The sequence below is a fragment of the Pseudomyrmex gracilis genome, unplaced genomic scaffold (genome assembly GCF_002006095.1).
Source record: "Pseudomyrmex gracilis isolate BER0280 unplaced genomic scaffold, ASM200609v1 scaffold_132, whole genome shotgun sequence".
Lineage (NCBI taxonomy): Eukaryota > Metazoa > Arthropoda > Insecta > Hymenoptera > Formicidae > Pseudomyrmex > Pseudomyrmex gracilis.
In genome coordinates this window covers 25,434-52,005 of record NW_018020716.1, presented here as the reverse complement: position 1 = coordinate 52,005, position 26,572 = coordinate 25,434, and the positions used below count along the sequence as shown (strand labels likewise).

At 41.0% G+C, this 26,572-nt stretch overlaps 2 protein-coding genes across 7 annotated transcripts; one reads left to right on the top strand and one right to left on the bottom strand.

Moving 5' to 3' along the window:
- Window positions 1–401: 401 nt before the first annotated feature.
- Window positions 402–19,868, bottom strand: LOC109856712 (organic cation transporter protein). Of its 5 annotated transcripts, none has more exons than XM_020432290.1 (2): window positions 19,575–19,868; window positions 402–4,197 (listed from the first exon to the last, which is right to left on the bottom strand). In XM_020432290.1, the coding sequence occupies exon 2, from the start codon at window positions 4,115–4,117 to the stop codon at window positions 2,423–2,425; it is 1,695 nt and encodes a 564-aa protein (XP_020287879.1). In that variant the 5' UTR covers window positions 4,118–4,197; window positions 19,575–19,868; the 3' UTR covers window positions 402–2,422. The 5 variants fall into 5 exon arrangements, with proteins under 5 accessions (XP_020287879.1, XP_020287881.1, XP_020287877.1 ...); XM_020432292.1 differs by lacking the exon at window positions 19,575–19,868 and adding an exon at window positions 13,709–13,725; XM_020432288.1 differs by lacking the exon at window positions 19,575–19,868 and adding an exon at window positions 9,936–10,164.
- LOC109856709 (aminopeptidase N) lies at window positions 954–26,260 on the top strand. 2 transcript variants are annotated; one of them, XM_020432283.1, is made up of 16 exons: window positions 954–1,098; window positions 7,634–7,733; window positions 18,120–18,507; window positions 19,945–20,243; window positions 20,579–20,737; window positions 21,191–21,490; window positions 21,594–21,777; window positions 21,928–22,084; window positions 22,157–22,238; window positions 22,401–22,584; window positions 22,811–23,021; window positions 23,277–23,554; window positions 24,280–24,479; window positions 24,713–25,024; window positions 25,132–25,213; window positions 25,316–26,260. In XM_020432283.1, exons 1-16 carry the CDS (start codon window positions 978–980, stop codon window positions 25,463–25,465), a joined length of 3,207 nt encoding a protein of 1,068 aa, XP_020287872.1. In that variant the 5' UTR covers window positions 954–977; the 3' UTR covers window positions 25,466–26,260. The 2 variants fall into 2 exon arrangements, with proteins under 2 accessions (XP_020287872.1, XP_020287873.1); XM_020432284.1 differs by lacking the exons at window positions 954–1,098; window positions 7,634–7,733 and adding an exon at window positions 15,827–16,251.
- Window positions 26,261–26,572: the final 312 nt, after the last annotated feature.

The following is a 26,572-nucleotide window of genomic DNA, read 5'->3' as shown; positions in this document are numbered from 1 at the left end:
CCTCTCTTCTTATTTTATATAAGCAAGAAACGCAATGTCGGCGGCAAATTGTTGCCAATTACCACACGCAAATTACTATACTTTTTGACGACACACAATGTCAGGTTTCGACAGAATTTGTTATTAGAATAATTATGTGACGAAGTCGATAGACACATCGATGTTATTGCGCGTCGAGTCTTTGCTCGAAACCACGAAAGACGAAGGCAAGGATCATTCTTGCCAAATGTTAGGGAAAACAAACGATAAAAAAAAAAAAAATTCAAAATCTAAAATCTGTATAATCCCACGTTTAGTTCGGCATTCTTTTGACAAAATCTTTTGTGAATATTTTCGCTAAAGTGGTTTAAGTCTTCGCTGAAGTGGTTTTAATTCTAAATATTAATAAAAAAAACCAAGTGTTGAAATTTTATTGTATTTTATTGTATTTTTTTTTTTTTAACTATAATTTTTAAAACATTCAGATTATCGCAATTGGTTTTTCACTTAAAGCGGGAGGAATAAAATAATCTTATAATTGGTTTTAAAAGTGGCTTCAATTGGAAAAAGTGAGGAAGATTTTTAGCGCCTTCGTCCAATAGTTTTTTTTTTTTTTTTTTAATTTCACTTAACGAACGTCTAATTTTACTAATTAAAGCGCATTAAACGTACCGTGGCCCCCTTTGGCTGTCTGTGAGCGTATCGTCGAGAAATCGCAATTAGGATACATCCAGCTGTTTTACGCGTGGCAATTTGAACTAATTACAGCTACTCGATCTTTATTGATCGAGGTTCGACCCTTCTCTCCCTCTCGTGCTTTTCTCAATTTTCCAGCCTTCCACGTAGTAATTGGACGCAATATCTCGAAGCACGGAGATACGCGTTAGGATGCTTTGCGCGATCCAATTCCATTTCATGGGAGATCAAATTTCTGGTAAACGATCGTAGCCGCGTTTGAATGGGGTTGCGCGCGCTGGTGCAACGCTATCCGCGATTTAATGGACGAGAGCGGAACGGGAGTTCAGTCGGCGACGCGCGCTCCTTGCTATCGTGTACTCCCGTCTCGCATCCAGCTCCAGCATCCCTCGCGCATGGACCTGGGCGCGCTCGATAACGCAGGTGAGTGCCCGATTATCAGGGTCGGATTTACGTTCTAGCTTGGAAACAAGGTGTGGCTCAACAAATTTCAAGGCGCGTTATCTTATTTTCCGCAAAGGCACACGTTCTCTCTCTCTCTCTCTCTCTCTCTCTCTCTCTCTCTCCATTGTTCTCTCAGTGTACCAAAAACTTGCTCCGATTCACCCCAGTTCCTACGTACGTGTTTCGAATACACGCGAATCGGAGGACAAGCGCGCGCGCGCGCGTGTGTGTGTGTATGTGTGTGTACTTCGCTAATTGCACTTTCATTAAAACTTTCATACACTCGAGCAATCTTTCATTGACTATATCCAGAGAGAGAGAGTGTTGTTAGTTTTCTATCAATTGACACAGTTCGTGTGTATGTGCGGAGAGCAAAAAAACGGAGGGATGTGTTGGTTAAGAGTTAAGCTAAATAATTAATTATTATTTAAATTGCGCACTTGCGTCGTTTATATTTTCAAATATACGTTTGATGAGAAACGATATATATATATATATATTTGTGTTCCGCCATTGAGAATGTCACGCACGTGTGGAATTTGGCGTATCTCGGAGCGCGCGAGCGCGTTACGACGCTCATATAAAAGCGTGCAATTTTCGCGGGATTCGCGCAAAAGCTCATCTCGCGCATCGATCGCTCGCGCGTACGTTAAAACGCACATTGACCGATCGGTCGAAATTATTGTGTCTCAAACGAGAAGCGTAATCTCTACATTGCGCTATACCGCGCGACTCGGCTATTTTTAATCAACAGGGAGGTATAACGCGCGGGAAAACTTGTCAGACGTTGCTTGACTTCGCAGCCCACGCGTATATATGTACATCGTGACGCGTAGATTGCAGTATTTTGTTTTGAATGGAAAAAGCGCATTCATAAAATATAAAAATACATCGGTAAATTGACAAAACGCGCTAAAGCTCGAAGTCAGATTCGTTTGAACGAATTTTCGCAATTGCACCTGCCCGACCGCCGGTTTTATCAAAAAATTTAATCCAACCGATTAAAGTCTAAAAAGTTAGCTTTTTATCAATATTCTATTTATGCAATATTATTTTTACTCGCTAGGCAGCTTATAAAAAATTTAAATTTATGTAACACACACACTCTCTCTCTCTCTCTCTCTTTCTAATTGTAGTATACACATTACACGTACACGTGTCTACCTAATTATACATCAATTCAATATTTCACGTTGCTTACGCCATGCCAAGGTGGTAAACGTACTTACTAATCACATACTCTATCGATACTAAGTACTCGAAGGCACTTTGTGAAGTGTATTCGTACGCGCGCGCACCTGATTTACACATTATTCAACTTTTCCTTTTCCTCTCGCTCGCCGGGTATCTGCTCCATCGCGACGCTAGCGGTTTCGGTCTTGCCGCTTATGCAGGTGGTGGTGAAGCAAGTGTCGCCCTTGCCGAAGTTCTCTCCGTCCTCGATGGTTTCCGGCATCGGTTGGTTCAGCGTTTCCGGCAGATAGAACGCGAGAAAACCGGCCGCGAGTGCGATCAGACCGAAGAGCGCGGCGGGCACGCGCGCATCCAAAGAGTCCAGCAGGAAGATCATGGGCGTGAGCGCGCCGCTGAGACGCGCGCACATCGAACCGATACCCAGCGCCGTGTTCCTCACCACCGTGGGGAAGAGTTCGGCGGTGTAATTGTACACGACGGCGAACGAGCCGGCGACGCAAGCTTTGCCCACGAGCACGATCGTGATCGTCGCGACGGCCGCGAAGTTGCCGGTCGCACCGGTCATAAAGGCGGCACATACGCAACAAGCTCCGCCGATTATCAGAAACGCGCTGACCAGACAACGTCTGCCGGCGCGATCCATGGTGAAGATGATGAAGATGTAAGCCGGCAGTTCTAGCAAACCGCTGAGAAACAGCATGAAAAACGGATTGCCAACGAGATTGCCGGTGTTGAGAGCCAGTCCGTAGTACGCGATCGAGTTGGCGAACCAATTGAGACAGACATTGAGACTCTTCTTGCGAAGATTCGGCGTTCTGAAGAGATCAAGGGCGCCGTACGACTTCTCTTCCTTGGTTTCTTGCTGCACCTTCGATCGGCTGATCAGTTTAGCGGCGTCCACCTGCACGTTGCTGCCGTTGATCTTCAGACCTTTCTGCACGATGACGATCGCCTCGGCGGCGCGACCGTGGGCCCACAACCATCTGGGCGACTCGTCCATCAGCCACCAGTGGCCGAGCAGAATCGCGCTGTGGGTGCCGTACACAATCTGCAGCCACATGCGATCCTTGATCACGGCGCCCCATACGGCCACCAGCATGAAGCCCGCGGCGAAGACCAACTGGAACAACACGCCGCACATTGTTCTTTTCGTCGGGCCAACCAGTTCCATCGTCAGAACGAAGCCGGTTATGTACGCGCCAGCCGAGCCGAAGATTCCGTACAGGAAGCGGAACACCAAGAAGACGTAATAATTGCTGACCAATGCAACCGACACGCCGAGCACCAGCTGAGCAACCGCGGACACGTAAAATATGATCTTTCGCCCGTAAGTGTCGGCCATGCTGCCCAGAGTAACCGCACCCGCAAACACGCCGAACATGTACGAGGATTGCGCCGCGGCGCCCATCCAACGTCGCGAGCACACGAAGTTCCATTCGATTCCGCGCGACGACTGGAAGTGCGTCGTGTCGTACGTCCAAGATATACATTCCCGGGTGACATTGTCGCGATCCAGGTAATGACAACTGTCGATTACGCGCGGAACATCTTCCAAGAGGATCGACGCGTTTCGCCAGTTGCTGACGGTCGTCGAGTCGAGCGGATCGACCAGAGCGGAGGAAACGTTTACTCCCGGAATTTCGCAACGATGCGCCGGTACCGCTCCGACTGTCAGCAAACTTAACATGTGCAGACCAGCTGTGAGAGCGGCGAGTATGTGCAGGGCGTATTGTTGGGCCTGATACTTGCCGAATTCCCCCAAATGGGACATGAGCTCTTCGAGATCCGTATCCACGCTCGCCATTTCGATTGTTGTTCAGCTGCAAAAATTTGTTCCTCCGTCGTCACGTCTGTTTCGAATCGCAATCCTTGAGACACGTCCCGCTGAAAGAAGAGATTTGCGTATAAGCTTCGAGCGATTTAGGATCATTTTGTATAATAATATACTTTTTTTTATCGACAAATTTATATCGTCGCTGAAAAAAGTCCTTGCAAATTTTTATTTTTAATTAACTTATCTTTTTGTAACTCATACACATTTCAGTTTGATTGTGTATGTTTTATCGCAAGTTTGAATATTGCGCCTAATATAATTTTACGCTCGATCTACAACGGTGCGTTGTGCGCGCACAAAGACACAGTTGTTCGTCGATCTTCCATACATAAATTTATAAATGAAATTACGAACAAATTTACCAACAAATTGCAGCTCGTATCAAGCAATGACGATTTATTCGGTCAGTGGAGCTAGGTGTTCGTGTGTACACACTGTTTTTATTTATTTAAACGATTATTGATCATTTAATTATTTAATTAAATTCAATTCACATTTGTGTGCGCATATCAGTTACGCGTTTACGCGTTTAAATAAGTAAAAAAAAACTAATATTCAAAATTATTTCATCTACATGCGATTCAAATCATCTTAGATGAATTTTCGAGATTAATTAAATTCAAATTAAATTCAAATTATTATTTTTTTTATAAAATTTACACGCGCGTTTAGGAATAGAGAAAAAGTATTTATTTATTTCGCACGAACGCGTCGCAGCAGATTGTATCACGTTGATCGAATAAATCTTCGAAGATAATAAGATTACGTTTCTCGTGGGAGGAGTCTTTTGAGAATCTACATTGCAAATCACGTCTCGGATTCGGCTCGACCAAGGGGAATAAACCGATGCGCAATACTTTTGGAGGAAGGGGAGTAAATTGATTGAGTGATATATTTTACATAGGACGCGGATAGGTAGGTAAGCGAAAATCTATCAAATTGTCCGATTTGTTATAGAAATATCGATATTCCGATTTCTTTACACTGGTAAAATTCCGTATCCAACAACAACAAGTTTTATATTCACGGTCGCGCGCGGGTCCATTTACCTACTTGCTTTCGAACGCGAGTCAAACGTTTAATCTCACTAATGGAAGCGTAATGTAGCGAGATAAAAGGCGCGCTTGTGCGCGGGAAGAAGACACCACCTCACTTTCTCTAAGGCTAAGTAACATCCACTCGCACAATCATCGCAATATCACAGCGAATAGACACGCAAAACGGATGACTCGGCGATCGGTTGATCGATCGGTGCCGTTCGTTTCGATCGCAAACGTGAGAGAGAGCGACTGGCGCTACTGTTGTTAATGTCACGGCAAACTGAGAGAATGGATTTCTCTGTATCGACTCTGAATCTGCGGGACAACCGATCAATTCTTTTGAGCTGAACTTTCCTCGCGAGAGAACGTGCGATTCTTGACGAGATTGACGGCGGCACCGCTGTCGCGCGCGCCGAGTCAATCGCTCGATTTCTCACGCTCGGATTTGTCGGACTCCGATCGGTCGATTCCGAAACGGAACGACTGAAGAAATGAGAGACCGCGCGTTATCTGTCAGCGATGACCACGACCGCGAACGTTATTGTAAAATAACAAACATTGTAAAACCGCGCGATCTCTCGTGCGGTCAGAGCGTGCGGAATTGTTTGTGGAAGTTTATCAGTACAATTCGAATATTTAAAAAAATGTTGATAAATTGAGGAAAACAGTTGCAGTATTGAGACATAAAATAATCTGAAACGCGCAACAGTTTGGAAAAATAAAGAATCACAGCGCTGTTTTTTGTTACATTTATGTTAATTATATCGATGTGATTTATTTATTATTCAGACTTTTTTTTTAAATATGAAAAAAAATTGAAATAATAATATAACCTCATGTTTTTTTTCTGAAATACAAATACATGCGTGCAATCACGACAAACAATAATGTGAATTTGATAATGCGTTAACAATAGTGTAAATTATATAAAATGTTCGCGTAAAATATTTGCAATTTTGTTATCTAATCGCTCATGTCACGAGAAAGTTTTTTTTTTTTTATTCCGGCGCGCAACAGAGTGTTCGGAATTCCAGATTCTTTGTATCGAATTAATTAGATAATGCATTTTATTCGTTCGAGAGACACACAAAGTCGATCTCTTATCGTTCACGTGTCGGCGTACTGTAGATTATAATTGCTCGACAACGCAGTTTCTCGAAAACCCGTTTTTGTCAATTGTGTTGCTTAACGATAAGAGTTATATATTTTCGATATTCGAATATTTTTGATATTCGAATATTTTCGATATTCGATATGGCCACACGAACGCGCGCGATATTATCGAAGCGCAACGATGTTTTACAACGATATTTTCCGTATCCCGTTTTGCGGATACACTTCGCTTTGAATAAAAAAAAATTCGTTTCGTAACACAAAAAAACGATCAACAAGAACGCCGATTATCGATCGATTGCCTCTCTCGGTTGATCACAGCGCGAAAAAAAAATAATTTCAGCGCGTTTCTCAATCCCGCGTGCAAAAATGTGATAAATGTGATAATTTTATAATCGCGTCGTCGTACCACACTGTCATCACCACGCCGCAGCCGAACTCTTCGCAACACTACGGAGAGATCGGAGTGGAGATGCGCGTTACATTCCTTCAAGAGACTGCACTGAAACTGGTGACTAATGCCAGTGAACTCGCAGAAGTGGGAACAGAAGAATAACCCGCTCCGCACCTCTGAATTCGGTTCGCGAATTTAATATTCGTCGATGACATGTATCGGCTGTTATTAGATTACGCACCCACACACACACACACACACACGTACGGATTTTAATCGTACTCTTGGCGATTCGTCTTTTAAACGAATTCAATGTTCGCCAAGTTAAGTGGCGCCCGTATTGACGATCTTTCGAATTTCGAGCGTTCTCATTGGATGATTTCACTTTAATCAAACTGTGTACTTGTTGCTCCCGTTGTTCCTCCTGACTTTATTAAACCAACATCTCAGCGGGGAGCGACAATTATCGGTGATCGTCGTCGTGATGCGCGTTACAGTCCCTCCTCGTTTCCCCTCATCCCCAAAACTTTGATCGCGAAGCCAACGATGAATTGTACACAGTTGAAACCTGTTCAGATTACAAAATTATGTCGAATGCCGCACAATTTTGCCGCTGATAACGAACGTGTCCGATAATGAGCGTCAAAAACAAATGAGAGAAGAATTTGTCGAATTTATTGCGTCAATGAAATTTTTGCGTTGTTTCAATATGATTCTGTTCGCAAAAGCGCGCAATTCATTTTCTCCCGTACGCTTTGACATAAATCTTGACGCTATAATTCGCCATTCTTGTCTTTATTGAAAATCTCGATAAAAAATTGTTTTTTTTTTTCGTGAAACATACGTAAGTCTCACGATTCTAATAAACAAGAACGTAACACGTAATACCGTTTTTTCTTGCACGATTATAGCGCGTTGTTGCGTTGCGCAATGTTTCAGTCCAGTCCGGAAGAAGAGTACCGGCGGCGTATTCGCCAGCGAGGAAGACGACGAATCGGACGGCCAATTCCTGTTCGCCGAGGAATCATCACACATGCACGTAAATATGATTTTTTCCCGAATTACGTCTAGTGTGTGTCGAAGGATCAATTGATATATCGATCAGAAGTCGCGAATGTTGTCACCTGTTCGTCAATCGATCGACGACGAAATGAAAAGCGCGATAATCGCGCGAGTTGTTAATTCGCGATTGTCGACTTGACAACGACTTAGAGTATTTTATGCGCGCGTTGCTTTCGACACGCAAATGCAACCTATTTATTCGATAATTTATGATAAATTCACGCGCTCGGCGCTTCGATTAAAATTCCCGCGCGAGTGTATTAATGTCTCACTCATTTTGTGTCCGCGCGAAGAAACGACGATTGCGGCATGTTTGGACGCAATCGCGACGATTGATCGCCGATAAAAGAGAAAGTTATTGCTATAGATCGGTTTTTTTTTGTCGAGAGAGCGAGGACGAAATTTCGCGCGACTATCTGTGCCAATGACACACGGTAACGTGTGTGCGCGCGCGGTCGTATATCCCCGAGATCGAGCGGCTGTCACTCGGTTCGGCAAAATCGAGTTTCAAGGTAATCCTTGCAATAGCGCGTGATAAACTCAATCGACGCTTTTTCGATCCGGTGAAGTGCGAATACGAAGGATAAAAGTTAATTGCAACGACATTTGTTGCAACACCAAAAAGGTGTTATTGTTAATTAAATATACGAGCGGTTTTTTGTCACAATTTTACGGAAAATTATCGTATTTGCGTAAACAACATTTTTCAACAACAATGTAAATAATTTTCCATTCTGAGAAAATACGTTCTGATGCGTGCAATGCAGTTGTTAAAGATTCTTATTAGAAGGTTGTTGAAGATTCTTGTTAGAAGCGATCTTGTGTGAAAAATATGCGTCTTAACGTGTTCGCGAAGTTTGACACTTCGGTTCTGGCAAAACAGAATGCGTTTTTTTTTTAGTTTCGCAATAATATTATGTAACATCTCGATCTTTTATATACGTACAATCAGAATATTCGGTATCTTTTTGTCGTCTGATAAACAAACGATATCGGGTGCCTTAACTGGCGTTGCGCGCGATTTTTTTTCTGTTAGCTGCATGTTTGCGACAATCGTTACATAAAGCCGAGAGATTCGCGCGTTGCAATGTTGTTTTCCCGGTGTACGTCAAATCCTTGGTGTAAATCAACGTGGATATGTGATGCGCGACAGAGGCTTTATTTTGATAAGGGTTTATTGTGAACGGTGCCAGAGAGTTGAAATGCGCGTCCGGAAAACAAGGAAAAACAAAGCGTAATTGCAATTTTACGAATATGAGTTTATTTCGCAGAGAGAGAGAGAGAGAGAGAAAGAGACATGCGCAAACACAATTAACGGAATATGCGTAGATCGCAATTCAATATATTTTCCACCGCTTTTTAATTTTCTTTCTGGAAATTTGAAAATATTGACTCATCCCGCGTCTGCACGCGGGTCTAATATTTCTTCGCTGTCTCTCCCGAATAGTTTTCAACTCTTGCAACTCTTTATAATCGCCGCTGTAAATTTGATCGTGCCACTCGTTTTATAGAAAAAATAATATAATTAACAATATATTTTGCACGTGAGTTTGGATGGGTATTGACAAACAATTTATCAACACATTGAAACAAAAAACATCTGATGTAAATTAATAAAATGACGTGAAATAAAAGAAAAATTTTTTAATAAAAAAATATCTTGAGATTATTTGCGAATCACACAATCGACTCGAAAACCATCTACGGATATAAGTTTAAGATAAACACGCGCGTAATCATATCATCTGGCAACTTTACACACGACGTATCGTCGAAAACTGAACCGTATTACATGTACGTGATTTTATTAATTTATATCAGATGTTTTTTGTTTGAATGTGTTAATAAATTGTTTGTCAATACCCATCCAAACCCTTGTTGCGTCACGTGTAAAATATATTTTAAATAAAAAATCAATTAAATCAAATCTTCGCGCATCAATCAATCTGCATCTTCGCAAATAAAAATGTACGTAGCTCTCCGAGAAGAGAATCGCCGAGAAAACGCGGCGGTTCTCCCATTAAAGATGTTTGCAATGACGCTTTCCGATGAATCGCGGAATAATATTTTGCGCGTCGCCCTTTCGACGCGACGAGAAGAACTTGGAAAATAATATCTCGTCGAAAGCGTTATCGCAAACCTAAAAGCGTGAGATGTGGACAGAAATTCTTGGACTTACTTGCTGCTCACGTCAACGCGGAAGAAGAGACGGGGACACACACGGGACATACACATACACATACACACACACACACACACACACACACACATACGAGCGGGAGATCGAGATTTCAGGCTGCGCTCGTCCGGAATGCGGGTCAGACGTAAAACGACGGGATTGCTTCTGCCGCGACGAATAGAATCTGGAGCGTCAAGACGCGTTCTCTCTGACGCGTACGGCACATTCGCGATAATGGAAAATGTTGACTGCCGAGATAGAGAATGTGTGCGCGCGTTTAAAACGACAAAAGAAAAAAAAACCGCAACGTTCAAAGATCGCGCGAAAATCCACGGGGAGATATAAAACCGGAGTATTTAATTTCGCGCCGCGGCGCGTTTCTTCATCCCAAAATAAACCGAGCGTGTGCGTGCGTGTGTGTGCGTGTGCGTGTGTATCGCTGTAATAATTTATAGCCCCGGTAAAAAGGAAAATACGAGAAATTACTTCGCATGACGCGCGTAATAATCTCTCGCGAAAGAGAGATTTTTCTTACTCTATTTTGCATTTTTGCAATTAACCGCGCATCTTACGCGAACAGAATTTTTATTAACTTTTTTGGATTGTATAACGAGTAACACAAATATCCGGTTTTCTTGAGTAACGGGGAATCCTTGTGTCAACGACCGACGAATCGGTCGAGTGTATTGATAACGGGTCGATGCGCTTATTTTCTCATTTTGGACGCGCGGTCCGTGATTATGATAACGTCGGGCAACCGCGCGTTAATCGCCGATAGAGAGAGAGAGAGAGACGCGGTTCTCGTATTGAGTCCAAGGCGGTAATTATTGACTCAAGCTAGCCGCGACCGGTAAAAGAGTTTATTCAGACACACATCTGAATAAAAGTAGACATTTGTTTGCATAAATATAACGACCTCGGTTAATTATATCTTGTTTCGCGCGCACGCGAAACGGAGAGAATCTCAATTTAGAATCAACTTTTTATTACCGTTTATAAACACTTTGTCAAATAATTTGTTCGAGAAAACACACGTGTATACATTCGCGTTTGTTGAGTTAAATTAAATCTTAAAAAAAAAGAAAAAAAATCACGTGTCTCCTCGGACAAAAGTAAAAAATGTAATTGTAAACGTACTCGAAGTGTTGCTAGAATTTAATTAACAAAAAAACTAAAATTAATTTTAATTATATGAATGAACAATGATGAGATCAAATTGGGGACGCGATCTTTCTGTTTCTCGAAGAAGAATCGTAACGTAAATATTTTCTTCTTTATTTTTCCGAGATTTTGCGTGCGCGAATCAGAGCGATCGGTCTGCTACAGACAGACGGATTGTGACGTGTGGGTGGTCGATATATGTTATATATCGGATCAGCTGTGTTGGATGTAACCGCGCAAGAGATCGCTCGCTCCGCGAGATCGAGTTATCGCGCGTTATTCACTCGGGCTGCGAAGAGGCTCTCTCTCTCTCTCTCTCTCGTTATCCGATTGTACGATTTATTTTACGATTATACACACGACGACGCGGGCGAAAGTAGAACCGCGGGGGTGGCCGGACGGGATCCAAGTGGATAATAGAGCGAATAGGAAATGCAGGGTGAATGCACCAAGTTGCGTATCAGCGTGCGGGCAGATATTTTACGCCCGTGTAACGAAGGAAAAAAATCCTACCCGATTGAGTGTCTTCCATTTTTTTTTTTTTTTTTTGCGACGTTCGTGCGGTAAATCGATTTTCGTTGCGGGGGGAACACGCGGATTTATCGCCCCCGGGACGGCGTCGCAACGACGCGAATACACGTATGTGCGCACACGTGTGTAACTCGATCGCGCGACGGTATTGATACGTTGAAGAATTGATGAGTTGAACAGCACTTTGTTCGCAATATATTTGACTCGACGTCCGGAGGAAACGGGGGAGGGGGGCAATTGAGACACAAAATGTCGCAACGCGCGTGCGGCACGAGAACGTGTTTGAACATTATTGAACAAGAATGCGCGTATTGTGTTCGTCGCATGCAACGAATTAGTGAGCCCGAGAGAGAGAACGTCTTCGTCGCGCCTCCTTAAATTGTCGACTTGAACGTCCGCTCCGTGATGATTTACATAGCAGTTATCCTGTAGAATGACGTCTGTCATTGTGCGTGTGTGACTGTAGTAACTATAACCTTCCTCTCCGTGTCTGTTTCATGACTTCGTTGCGGAATATCGAGTGAGTAAGAGAGAGAGAGAGAGAGAGAAAGAGAGGAACGTTTACGTAATGACACAATCTTCACGCCTGCCAGGCGTGAAGATAAATTTTCTTTCCGCTTTCAGGGTCAGAGTGATGACATTAAGCAACAATTTTCTCGGATTCTAAACGTGAGAACGGTCGAACGTTGTGTTCGCGCGAACGAGCGGGAAACACAGGATGTGTTCGGATGTTGATGGAACGAATTTGACGAGCGGAACTATTTTATGGTCGCAAAATAATTTCGTTTTTTTTTTTTTTTTCTCAAACCTATCTCGTAACTCCACGTCACATCTTCGCAATCTCATCTCTCGCGCGAACAAGTTCAGATCCTCACGAAACACGTGCGCTAGATTGGTTCCCTCGCCGAACTTCCTGTAGCACCCCCCCGAAGGAAGCGTCGAAAAAAAAATCCGCATCCGGTTAGGACGAAGCCCGAGAAATTTTCGGACTCGCTCGAGGAGAAGGAAGGAGGACTCGGGCGGGTTTCGTTTACGTTGCCACGACACGCTCGATTATCTGGGCGCCTCCACGGGACGCACAATGAAACGTAACACAAGACGTCGTCGTCGTCGTCGTAGGCAAGCGGGCATACGACGAGCCGTTGTTTTCATCCCATTCACGGTGTAGAATTACCCGCGGTCTGTCTGGTACAGATTTTCGCCCGGATCTCTCTTTCTCTTTCTCTCTCTCTCTCGTGAGAGCTTTATGGAGAGAACAAGAAATTTCACGTACCACCATCATGGGAATTCAATCGGTGAAAATACACGAAACCGCGATAAGCGCGTTGAAACAGCGCTATCCTTATCGCGCGGTAACAGCGATAAGGTATAACGTTGCCAAAACAACGCGAATAAAAATTGATATTGCGCCCCGACCAATGCGAGAGAGCATGCAACTCGCGTTTCCGATTTAAGCGATGTTGAATTTCCTCGACAATCTCTCGCCAAATATTGGGTTAATTCCTTCGACGAAAGTGATCAAACAAGAAGTTATGATTTTCGAGAAATACGCTGTGTAAAATTAAACAAACACCGAGTTAATCAATGTAATTTAATTATCTTGAAAAAAGTTGATATAAAAAGTTCAACAAAGTACAAGAAAAAGTTGTGAAACTGTTGTGAAAACTGACTGAAGTTTGCAAATAGGGAGACGCGAATCCTCTAGAAATTTGTTTATATATATTTATTTCGCGCATTTGTTTATATATTCTGTATATTATTTATTAACGCGCGTAAAAACGCACGTCAAACGCGGCTCGGTTTAAAAATTCCCGGGGGGTCGATTGTGAGCGCAGAGTTCTTTGGGTTAATTTGTTTTCGCGCTCGCATATTGTCAACGTGTGTGCGAGAGCGGCGTGGAGATTCAATAACGCGAGGTCTCGTGCGTGATAAATCGCGGCGCGCTACAAGCTCGTAGCTCGTCGGGCGGCGCGGCGTAGCGCTGGCAGATGATTTCAATCAATTAGGGAACCCTCATTCGCCTAAATCAATTATCAATCATTCCCGTATGGCCGTTTACAGGATTATTAGACGGTACTCACCCCGTCGCTGACGCCCCCGGATCCCCCGATGACTGTCGATTGATTGTCGTTTTCCGCTTGGATTCGTTTTCCGCGTTTCCGTTCGTCACGTAATAACACGGACGATCGCTTAAACAAGACTGGTCTCAATTGCACGTGTAAATGATATTCGTTGTTGCACAGCGTGTGTCGATCAGATAATTATGTTGTGTGTTTCCGACACCACCTCGCGCGCGCGATGTGTTTGCACAGATGCGCGATGTTTGTTTTTGTTTTTTTTTTTTTTTTACAAACGAGATCTATATGATTTTTCCGCGAGAGCGGTGGAGATCTTATTGTTGCGCTTCGCGACGATCGAAGTTATCACCCGGGGAATGGGCATTCGAAACGAATCTGTGTTTTTTTTTTCTCCTGACGTTTTTTTTTTTTTTCCATCGTATATTTTCGGACGATCGAGAAGAAACCGCGCGTGAAATTACGAACGCGACGTTCTTTCATTAGACACGTTTCAATGCTCGCGAAATGAAACTTTTCAATGTTGGAAAGAAGCTGCAGCCATGTGAATTACACGAGAGAGCGTGTACATGTTTTTTCTTTCTTCGTGTTTATACTGGGCGTCTTCTCACATGCGAGCAGATGAGAAATTCGCCAACTGTGCGCGTCGCAGCGTAATGTTTGCGCGAACTGAAAAAGCTCTCGCATCTCTTTATTCGGTGACATTTCGTTTCCCCGGTAATCTCTCTTTTTTTTTAATGACAAAAACAGTCGCGCGCGCATTGATTGCACAGTTGTTTCTACAAATCGTTCGTTGTTGGGGAGATGTGAGAGATCGTAGATGATTGCGCGGAGAGGAGGCACATATTTTATGCGCATTAAATAAATGAGAAAGTAAAAGATTAAAAACACGTGTAAAAATAATGTTTAATAATCAGAGAGAGATAGAAAAAGATAGAGAGAAGCCTAACTTTGTAGTAGTTTTCAAGCTACATGTGTAACGAGATTCCTTTTTCAAGGAAAACCACATATGTTCGCTTTGTTATTCTCCCATCTTTCAAAGAGCGATTAATCACTTTAGCGATCGCAAACGCAGTAGGTTAATGTTTCTCTCTCTTTCACGCGCGCGCGTGCGACAAATATCGAAATGTAAAAATTGCATTTTTGACGTTTTTTTATATATACAACTCTCTCTTTCTCTTTTTTTTTCTTTTCACGTCTTATTTATTTTATTCTGCGCTTCTGTTCATTACATTTACTTTATTATTAGATGATTTATTAATCCGCATCGTGGATATGTTCACGCGTGCGTGTTCAGTAATCAATCTTTCATTTGATTTTATTAATTATTGTTCTTATTTTATTTTTTTATTCTTTTTTTTTCTATACTTCCTGTATTATAATTATTGTACTGATCACTTATCTTTATCTTAATTGTAATTCTCTTAGTGCGCGCTTGAGGGGATATCGCAGGGCGCTTAAATAAGTGTACTGTGTTTCTCTCTCTCTCTCTCTCTCTTGCTTTCTCCCTCTTTCTCTCTCAAAAAATAATAATATTGTTCGCTGCTGTAGACAAAAAATGCGCGACATTTATGACAACTGCTGAATGATACGATCTTTTAAAAAATACGACGGTAATTAAAAATTCAATTAAAAGTTAAGAGCCAGCGACAACAAATTTTATCGACATTCCCACAGAAACTACCTTTTTATTTTCCTTATCATTATATTTTACCGAGATATAAACTTGAGAGAATTCCCCGTCCTTCTGCACGAAGAGCCATTTTGCCTTGAGTATCGAAGGAACACATAACAGAGCACGGTATTAAATAAATCCATCTCCTCGGAGGATTGACTTCGATTACGATCTCTTTGCGAAGACGAGGTGGGGAACGAAGGAGGGGTACGCGAGGTGAACTCTCGAGATATCCTGGAATTGGGTTAATTGAGAGCGATGCGAGTCAGCGACGGAGCGGAATGCTACCTGTTATCGATCGGTCAGGACGACGCTCCTTGAAACAAACCGGAAACCCTACGGGTATCCCGTAATTGACCCGGAAGACGACACGCGGCCGACTCGGTATCCGGCAGGTGAAAAGTCTGATAGGTGATCGCAAGCGACGATCACACGGAAACCGGCAGCCGAGACGCGACGAAGCTGCCGTGCTCCTTGGCAGTCGCGCGCGAACCGTCGAGCGGAACAGAGCGGTTTCAATGATGTAATCCTGGTGATTGCCGACCAGTGACTTTTACGATAGGCGTGACTTATCTCGCAGGATAGAAAAAGAAAAAAAAAAAAAAGTTAAAACCAGAGAGAGATATCAAGTGAATCCTCGTCATTTGGATCTCAGGAGAAATCAGACGGTTTTATTGATCGACTCTGGTAGAGAGCGCGCGAAAAACACTGAGAGACTCGAAAAATTCATCTGATCTTTACGTTAACGTATACGATAAGAACGGGAGGAGAGAGTCTTGTTATCGTGTGTAAAATTGTGCGCATGAAGCTGCGACGTTGTTGTTTAAACAAAAGTACACTCGATCGGAGCACAAACTACGTCATCTAGGAGAAGGTAATGGCACAAATTTTATATCATTTGCGCTTTCGCTTACATTATCAATTATTTAATGAATCTAACAAATATAATTCGCCATTTGTTGCCACTAACCGCGCTGGCTAAATAAATTTTAGTGCCAGACTGTGTTCGAAAAAAATTTTTAAATACGAAAAATTAAGTGACCTTTTTGTGTGTTTGTTAATTTTCATAGATTTCCCAGAAAACCGCGAAATATATATATATATATATATATATACATATATGTGCAAATTAATGCAATACATTAGTGAATATATAAAAATATATAAAAGTATATAAAAAATATGTAAATATACATAGCGTTTTTTTGAAATGCTTGGAATAACTTCGAATAAATTCAATAACTTTGAATAAATTTAATAACTAACCTTGAATAATAATCAAGTAACAAAAATGAGTGAGACTATACATAGTCAAGAGAAACAATGAGTAACCTCTTCCTTACGCAAGAGTGTAATATCTTCGCGACAATAGCGACATATTAAGTCTCAGGAAATCTGCCATCACCTTTCATCGTTTTTCTACGTAAACACGACAAATCTTCTGTCGTAAGAAAACGTTTGCTGAAACGGTAATACAACCACGTGATAATAATACTTATTCGCATTTTCAAACATTCACGCATATTGTATCTTATACTATAGTTATAACATATTTTTATTAACGACGTAAAAAACGACTTATTGCGACTTATTAGTCTCGCGAGAATTATTTTCGCAACGCGGAAGATTAAAAGTATGACAAGCAATTTTTGCGAATAAAAAGAAAATTGTTTATGCAATGTCTCTCACGGCCGGATGATATTTTATCCAATTAGCAATACGCGCAGAAAATGATTCGCTGAATTCCACTCAGAAATTTATATTCAAATCTTAAACGAATTAGGCAACGAACGTGAGAGTTGTTGAAATATTTGCAAACAGTTACACGATCTTTAGCAACGATCGGAAGATTAAACGTGACACTTTATTTGTGTGCGCTTCGTAGTTATTTATCGCTTACATGTACGTGTGTATCGGACGTTCAAAGACTTTGATTAATTTTCAATCTCATTTGCACGGCCGGTTCGACGGCACTCTTTTATTCAAAAACATTGCTTGGTATGCGTGGGATTGCGTTGTGATTGTTTCACGATTACTTCACGACAGATATCGCTGTGGTACAAGAACCTTACATCAGTTTAAGCACGCTATTCGCGTTTCCTTGACACGCTCGCTCCAAGCGCTCGGAACGTGAAATTACTTCCAATAACGATCGGTCGTCCGCGATCGATTTACGATGAAAGAAAAAAAAAAAAATTTTCTCGATACAATAATTTCTGTAACGCAATATATTTGTCTATCTCATAATTTTTCGAAAAATAACAAACCGATATGTTTAAACATTTAACGAAAAAAACAAGATAATTTTTTTTTAGAAAACAGAAGATTTCTCTTTTTAAGAAAAAACTAATTGATACTTCTTGAACGTGTAAAAAAGTTGTTTTGTTATCACATCATATCTTTGCAAATGTTCTGTTATCATTGCGAGAACGACCGACTTCCGTCTTGTCACATAAATTTTCGCATCGCGATGAAAATGTTGCAACGAAAAGAAATAATTTGTTTTTTCTGCTCAAACAAATAATAAATTTTTTCTACATTCGTTATTTGCTTTGTTGCGAGATGCGGTGATAGTCGATTGGAGCAGGTTGACGACGCGAGCGTAGAAGATGAAGAGAAATACAACGTTTAAAAAAACACTTTTAAAACCGCGTGTTACGCAATTAACTCGGCGCGAGAGGCGAGAGAGAAAATAAAAAGAGACTAGTGAAGTAGCCGCCCGTATCTCTTTTTCCTTTCCAGGCACGCACATAATATGAGTCAATCTCGCGAGGTTCTGGCGATGATGGACAACCACGCTCACACAACCACGTTCGGACGGAAGAGAGGCTGCATACACAAGAGGCTAACTCGGTGCGATGCCTTCTTCCTGGGTGCGCTTTTTATGGCCGGGGTGATCTCCACCGCATTATTGGTATACCATTTTGCACCTTGCCTCGAGGAGAAACAAGTCAAGCAATGCGACGACTTTTTCGGCCGCTCGCTCTTGCAGATCGGGGAGAATTTCTCGATGACGTCTCGATCGGCGAAGAGACTAGACGTCAGATTACCAAGATCCATCGTACCCGATTCGTACGAATTGTGGCTGATACCCTTCATATGGAAGGGCAACTTCACCTTCCGCGGTGAGGTAATGTGTCCCAGACGAAATGTCGGGAAAAAGGATTTATTTAAACGTTCATGTTCACGAACAAAAACAAAAAATACGTTTCACTTTTATCTCGCGAAAATGTTATTTTTAAATTGCATGCGTTGACTGAAAATATTTTTTAACATGATCGAACTTATCGCACACCGACATTATTAGTTTGCAAATAAGTGAGTACAAAAATTATTGAATACAAAATGTCAAGTATGTTTTAAATAATCTGCCAGTTTTTTTTAAACGTACACGAAAGTTTGTGTGTAGGATAAAAAAAAGTTAGAATATTCTTTTAAAGATGTACTGTGATTTAATTTTTTTTAGAATTTTTATAGCAACATGTGATTGTGTATACGTGCGTAGAATATTATACACCGAAAAAATTGTATTCTTGTTTTGAGGATATCCCACTTACTTTAAGTATATTTTATACCAAAATAGGCGCCAAGAAGAGTTTCTTATTTTAAGAGGAAAATCCTCTAAATAGTAATATTGATAAGAATATATACTGATTAGAATATAAAAAGTCTCTATAGAAAAAAATATATATCTCACTATCGAAAAAGACTATATTCTTAAATATTAAGAATATATTCTTAGATAAAGAATATATTCTTATATATATATATATATATATATATACTTTCAGAAGAATATCATCTAAAATCTTTAAGAAGATTTTTTAAGTGTAAAATCTTCTACTTACGAGAATATAATTTTTTCGGTGTATTTTATCGTAGACCATCACTTTTTTTTTTATTACTGTAGACACTCTGTTAAGTCAACGTTTATTCCTGTCTCGAGACATCATGAGATTACTTCACGATTTCGAATTATCGACTAAGAGAACTGGTTCTTAGCTGTCATTAGACGCGTCAATTATAACAAAAGCATAACGAGAGAGAGAGAGAGAAACAATTCTGTGAGTCACTCTTTTCGATTAAACAATTTTGCACGTAAGCTAATTGCGAAGGCGCAACGTTCACTTTTACATATCGTCGGATTCACAGGAAAAATAGAAACGAAACCGCACGATCTCATGATTCCGATCTTACCTCTTTCCAAGTTTCGTTCTCCTCACTTTCTTCCGGAACTGTTTTGAGAGTTCCCCCGAAAAACGTTCTTACACCGCGGGGTGAGAATGCATGCTCTTCAAACGCATGGCCTGGATTTTTTTTTGGAGCAAACAAAAAAAAAACTGGTTTACTTTTGAAAACTCTCTTGAATTTTTGCAGAAACGCTTGAAACCTCCAAGTGTTCTCGAGCATACTAATGCGCTCAGTTGGAAAACTTTGTGTGTGTGTACTTAGATATGCGAGCCAGATACTTATCTTGAACCTGTTATCGGCATGTTTTTCTTTAAAAAAAAAACAAAAGAAAACTCGCAATAGAGAAAATGAAAATATCGTAGTCGATTTTGTTCAGGTGAAGATTTTGATGAACGTGACGACGGACACGAGCAATGTCACGCTGCACGCCGTCGATCTGAAGATCGACGAGGGTTCCACGAACATCGGGGAAATCTTGGCCGGCAGCAATAAGACCAAATCAATCGGTATCGCGGAGCAGAGGAACGACACCGAGCGAGAATTTCACGTGATTAAAACATCGAGCACGTTGAAGAGCGGCAAGCAGTACGTGCTGCATCTTAAATTCATTGGCACTCTCAACGATTACATGCAAGGTTTCTACAGGAGTTCGTACATGGTCGGGACCGAGACGAGGTAAACGCCAGTGAAATTTCAAGGAAAATTACACCGGCGTGAGAAATTTCAATCTGAAATTAAACTCCCCCCTCTCGAGGGGGGTTTCCATAATCGCGCGTTTTTTTTAATTACCATTGTCTCTTTTAAATTGACACCGCCGCCGCGTCTCGTCGGCGTATCTCGATTGAAGTCGTAGCCGGAGTGATTATTCCGTGAATAATTCCTTCTACTCTTTCTCGCTCTCGCTTTGCGGTTCGCGTGTTTGGATGACGCACAAAGCTCGAGCACAGAAAGGAACTCTCACATGTCGGTGCTGTTCGTCAAAGAATATATCTCGGTCTTTTGCATTATAGATGGATCGCGTCGACTCAGTTTCAAGCGACGGACGCCCGTCGTGCCTTTCCGTGCTTCGACGAGCCCGCACTGAAAGCCAGATTCCAGATCAACATCGCGCGTCCCAGAAATATGACGTCTATGTCAAACATGCCCAGAAGGGGAGAGCCTACGGCAGTGTGAGTAATCCTGGTTTTTTTTTTTTTTTTTTGCGTTTCCCGTATTATTGTAAGGAAAAAAAAAATACGCGAAAGTTCCGCTGTTGATTTTTATTGCAGATAAATTGTCCGTTCCCTAATTTTTTCTTCGTGTAAAAGTTTATTAACTGATTTAACACGAAGATTTATATTGAAAAAAAAAAAAAATAAGTACATTATTTCTGCTGTTGATTTTCATTTATTTGTGGATAAATTATAATCTGTTCCCTAATTATCTCTTCTCTAATTATATTTAGGTTCACGTGAAAGGCTGTTTGTTAACTTTGAGGGAGCCGATTTACATGAAAGTTATTATTATTTACATAATTATTATTGTTTGCGTTGTATTATTAACATAATTGTCAATTATTATTCACGTAATTAAATAATTTTTAAAACAACACTTTTACGTACGATACTCTCGCTTTTACTCAGCCCCGGCATACACACGTACGTGTGGGATCATTACGAGCGTTCGGTACCGATGTCCACGTATCTGGTGGCCTTCATAGTTTCCGACCTGGACTTTTTGACATCGGAGGACGGCAACTTGAAAGTCTGGGCGCGCCACGACGCCATTAATCAGTCGCACTACAGCTTGAACATCGGCCCGAGGATACTCAGGTATTACGAGGATTACTTCAAGATCAAGTTCCCGTTGCCGAAGATGGATATGGTCGCGATACCCGATTTCGCTGCTGGCGCTATGGAAAATTGGGGCTTGATAACTTATAGGTAAGAATATATCGGCAAAATTTGCGATATTTGCTTTATATCCGATAAGGTTGACTTGGAATTTTTTTTATCGTCAAATAAAAATAATTTCCCGATGGTTTAGGGAGACGGCGATGTTGTACCAAGAAGGCGTATCCACCAGCAGCAGCAAGCAGCGAGTGGCCACCGTGGTGGCTCACGAGCTCGCGCATCAATGGTTCGGAAACCTAGTGACTCCGAGTTGGTGGACGGACCTTTGGCTGAACGAAGGTTTCGCCAGTTATCTCGAACACATCGGCATGGACTCGGTGAGCCGTTCAAGCGATAATTAACGCGTCGACTTTGCTCAAAATCATCGAGAAATGGTTGACGAGACGCGACGCATACAAAATACGTCGTTTTTATTTCGCTATTTTTTGCATCTCTCATCATAAAAATTTTAACGTAAAATCATTCAGGTAGAACCTGAGTGGAAAGTTCTGGAACAATTTGTCGTCCATGATCTTCAAAATGTGTTCGGCGCGGACGCCCTTGAGTCGTCTCATCCCATATCCATTGAAGTCGGTCATCCCGATGAGATCAGTGAAATTTTCGACTCGATCTCTTACTCGAAAGGTATTCGACGACTCTTTTACGTAAAATACACTAGAACGAATATTGATAATCATTTTTACTAAAATTGTTCAGGCGCGTCTATTATAAGAATGATGGACCACTTTCTCACGACGGAGGTTTTCAAGCAAGGTTTGACGAATTATTTGAACGAAAAGTGAGTGAAAATTGAGCAACACGTAACTTTCATTGTTTCAATCTCTTGCGAGATGCGCGCAACAATTACCGCGCGTATTTTCTTTCTATAACGATGTAAGAATATAAAAAAAAATCGACGAGATCGGCATTTCAAAACTGACTACTTCCGTATAATCGCCAGAGCTTACCAAAGTGCCGAGCAAAACGATCTGTGGCACGCTTTGACCAAACAAGCTCACAAAGACAAGATACTCGACCCGAGCGTAAACGTCAAACAGATCATGGACACTTGGACTCTGCAAACTGGCTTTCCCGTAGTCACGGTCACGCGAAATTACAACGCCAATAGCGTAACGTTAACGCAGGTATGTTGGCGATTAAAACAAAAAAAAATTGAGGAACAAGTAATAAGCGGCGCACACCGTCTGACTTTACGCGCGTTCGCTGCTTACGTTGTTCTTTTATTTTAATAACGCTTTTACAACGTGTAAAACGTTGCCGCAAAGAAGTGTTTCAACTAAGAAATAATTTGCAATCTCAAGTTTTAAGCATCATTATAACCGCATTACACGCATCAATTATTCCACGTAGGAACGCTTCCTGCTTCATAGTGGCGGCACGGTGGTCACCACATCGCCGTTCGAGCCATTATGGTGGATACCCATTACTTACACAAGCGAGAAGCAATTAAACTTTAATAACACCCGACCCATGAAATGGATGAAAGCGGAACGCTCGATCACCCTAAACGATTTGGACGTAAACTCGTCTCAGTGGGTGATTTTCAACGTGCAAGAAACCGGTAATCACATCGCTAGACTAGTTTTTGATAGAAATGACATTGCGGTTTTTACTTTTTTTTTTTTTTTTAATCCATTTTATTTCTTTTCGCGCGACATGGAAGTATATTTGTTTGGAAATCGGTTTAAGTGCCGATTAAAGTTAAATTACTTTTAATTGTGAACATTCTCTTTCTCTCTCTCTCTCTCTCTCTCATATTATCAGTATTTAAACTTAAACGTATTTTTTTTCTATAATATATTTATTTATTCGATAGGTTACTACAGAGTAAATTACGACAGAACAAACTGGCAGATGATAATCAAGCAATTGAATAAGCAGAATTTCAAAGACATCTCGACGATAAATCGTGCGCAATTGATCGACGACGCTCTCAATTTCGCCAGAGCTGGCAAGCTGGACTACACCATCGCTTTCGACGTCACATCTTACTTGGCTCATGAAATCGAATACTTGCCCTGGAAAGCGGCTCTCAACGCCTTCAACTATCTCAACGATATGCTGCTCAAGAAGCAGGGTTACGACAAATTTAGGGTTGGTCAAACAATACATTTATTTCAAAAATTTCGAAACCTTTTTCGTAATTTTAATATAATTGGTATACAATTCTGTTTTTTTTTCTAGTCTTATTGAATACCCGGTAAAACATTTTTTATGTATAAAATTGTATGGACATATTCGGTATATATATATATATATATATATAAATTTGCATAATTAGATATAATAATTTTAATTTGTGTATAAGTATATATGATTATATATATCAAAACTTTTTTAAAAATATAGTAAAAATATAGTTTTATATAATTTTTTGTATCTAACACGATACTAATAGAGTTATTTTCTAATTTGATATGGAATATCTCTGAAGCCATTCTCTTAAAAAAAAATTCTCCGTGTATAAAATTGTATGGACATATATTCGGCACATATAAATTTGCATAATTAGATATAATTATTTTAATTTGTGTCATATAAGTATATATGTGTGTGTGTGGTGAAAAATTTTTTACCGGGTATTATTTTCAAAATTATGCGACAATTGCCTTGTTTCTTACATGCTACGATTCGAGTAAGTTAATATGAATAATAAACACGTAATAATGTAAATTACATTCTGTCGCGGTGCGCGCACGTGATACAAAATTTACACAAAAGTTAATTAGCTGGCACGTGATGATGCGATGTGATGCAATCCTCGTGAGAACGAGCGGATTATAACAATGTAACACGCAATCTACTAATATTTCTCCCAGGTGTACGTGTTGAAACTGTTGGACAACGTGTACAAGCAAGTCGGCTTCGTCGACAAAATGAAAGATCCCCAGCTGAAGGTCTTCACTCGAATTAACGTTCTGAATTGGGCGTGCATGTTCGGTCACGAGGACTGCGTCACCAACGCCGTTCAACAATTCAACAATTGGCGTCGCACTCCCAATCCGGATCTCAACAATCCGTAAGTGACGGCCACGTCGAAATAAGATCAGATTTGTAATAATCAATCGCTTTCTGAATTATTTATGAACGACCTTGTTCGACGCGATCAAGTTACGTACTTCGCTCGCGTCGACACGTGTCGCGATATTGATCGTTTCACAAATTCTTCTCTACTCGAAAAATAATTAATGGAAAAAAGTCACACACGCGTGTGTACGTTTTTGTACGAAAAAAAAAAAAAAAACGTTTCAGGATCTCGCCGAACTTGAAGGGTGTCGTTTACTGCACGGCCATTCGGGTGGGCGGACAGACCGAATGGGACTTCGCCTGGGAGCGATATCGAGCCACCAACGTGGGCTCGGAGAAGGATCTGCTTTTGCAAGCGTTGGGCTGCACGAGGGAAATCTGGCTGCTCAATCGATACTTGGATTGGGCGCTGACGAAAAATTCGGGTATCAGAAAACAGGACGTGAATCGAGTCTTCGCGTCGGTCGCCAGCAATCCCATCGGTCAGCCGCTCGCGTTCGATTACTTCAGAAACAAATGGGCGCGACTCAAAGAGTAGTAAGTGCATTGAATACAAGTGATCGCTATATAATTCGATTTCTCGGATCGGGGAATGTCAATTTGTGAACGCCGATCTCAACATGAGATTCTCCGTCAAATTTCAGCTTTGGAACGTCGTTACTGATCATCACTAACATCGTCAAGTCGTCAACCAGAGGCATAAGTACGAGATACGAATACAAAGACGTAAGTTGAACACTCGAGAAGCGACATACGTCATTGTGTTTTGTTTTTTCCACTTGTTCGCGACGTCTATGTCTCTGTTCTTTTTTTTTTTGTTTTTTCCAGCTGTTGGAATTCGCGAAGGAACACGTGAACGAGTTCGGCAGCGCGAGGCGAACCATACAGCAGGCGCTGGAACAAGCGGAAGCCAACGTACGATGGATTGACAGCAATCACGCGACGATTCGCGACTGGTTGGAGAGAAACACCGCGTAATGACAGACGTTGGCAGAAAATTATATATAGTCGGTCTTCCACGTTAATTCAATTTCTTGAGATAACGACGTTTTCCCGAAACGAGATACCGCGCGCGTGAAAAAATTGATTTTCTCGCCCGAATTTGTCGCAACAAATCTAAGTTCGTGTTGCAGACGACGCGGGAAAACGTAATTGCGAAATAGATTATTTTCAAATAATCTATTTTCGCGCGTTTTTGTACGTATCTGATGTAAATATCACACACATGATATTTGTGACGGGACTGCCGCGTCTCGTGGGAAGATTTTTTTCGGTGTTTTATAATTTTTAAATCACACTCCGCGCCAAATGTGTGCGAGAGATTAATTACGTTGTTTTAAGAGCGGGAGAGAAGAGCGAAAAAAAAAAAAAAAACGTTCTTATAAATCTCGTCGACACAGATCTTTGTCGTGGATTCTCGAGAAAGGGGGAGAGTCACGATTATTTTTTATTATTACACTCTAGAAGTCTGAAACAAGTTTTATTGTGCGTATCTCGACGAAGAAACGCAGAAAATCTCACGTTTGGGATAAAAATTAGTGTACGTTTATTGGATTAATAAGACGATAGCTAATTTATTGAAACATTCCTCGTTCTCGCAGTATATACATATTCGTAATAATTAGTGAAGCATTTGGTTTGTGTGTGTCGGATATGAACGAACTCAATTGCAATTAAAAAAAATGTTTGTAAAACATATAAATTTGTTTTGTTTGGATCATTTGCAAATCAACCTGGATATAAGTTCAGCAAAGCCCTTTTTCTTCATAATCTTCATATCTGGATATACCAAGTCTGAACCTCTGAGGCAATTCCTCGTTTATTTCGTTATTTAAAAAAATGTTATAACACATCCGCTGTGTAAGATAACGTGAGATAATTAAATGACGAGTCAAGTCGCTCACATCAGAGGATACACATGTTTGTAAACAAAATAGCAAAACACATACTCTATGTGTATGTATATATATAAACAATATATAAACTATACGTTATATATATATATGTACATGTACACATACATACACAACATTATTTTAACAATCTAATTCTATTAAATCAAAAATAAGCAATTGACGATACTCA

What these genes read in the sequence shown, in the direction of transcription:
- LOC109856709 (XM_020432283.1), top strand. Translation starts at nt 978, where the DNA reads ATGGACGAGAGCGGAACGGGAGTTCAGTCGGCGACGCGCGCTCCTTGC. An exon ending in AGGGGAGAGCCTACGGCAGT is followed by an intron (nt 20,738 to 21,190) that starts GTGAGTAATCCT and finishes GCTTTTACTCAG; the next exon opens with CCCCGGCATACACACGTACG. An exon ending in CTCGATCTCTTACTCGAAAG is followed by an intron (nt 22,085 to 22,156) that starts GTATTCGACGAC and finishes AAAATTGTTCAG; the next exon opens with GCGCGTCTATTATAAGAATG.
- LOC109856712 (XM_020432290.1), bottom strand. Translation starts at nt 4,117, where the DNA reads ATGGCGAGCGTGGATACGGATCTCGAAGAGCTCATGTCCCATTTGGGG.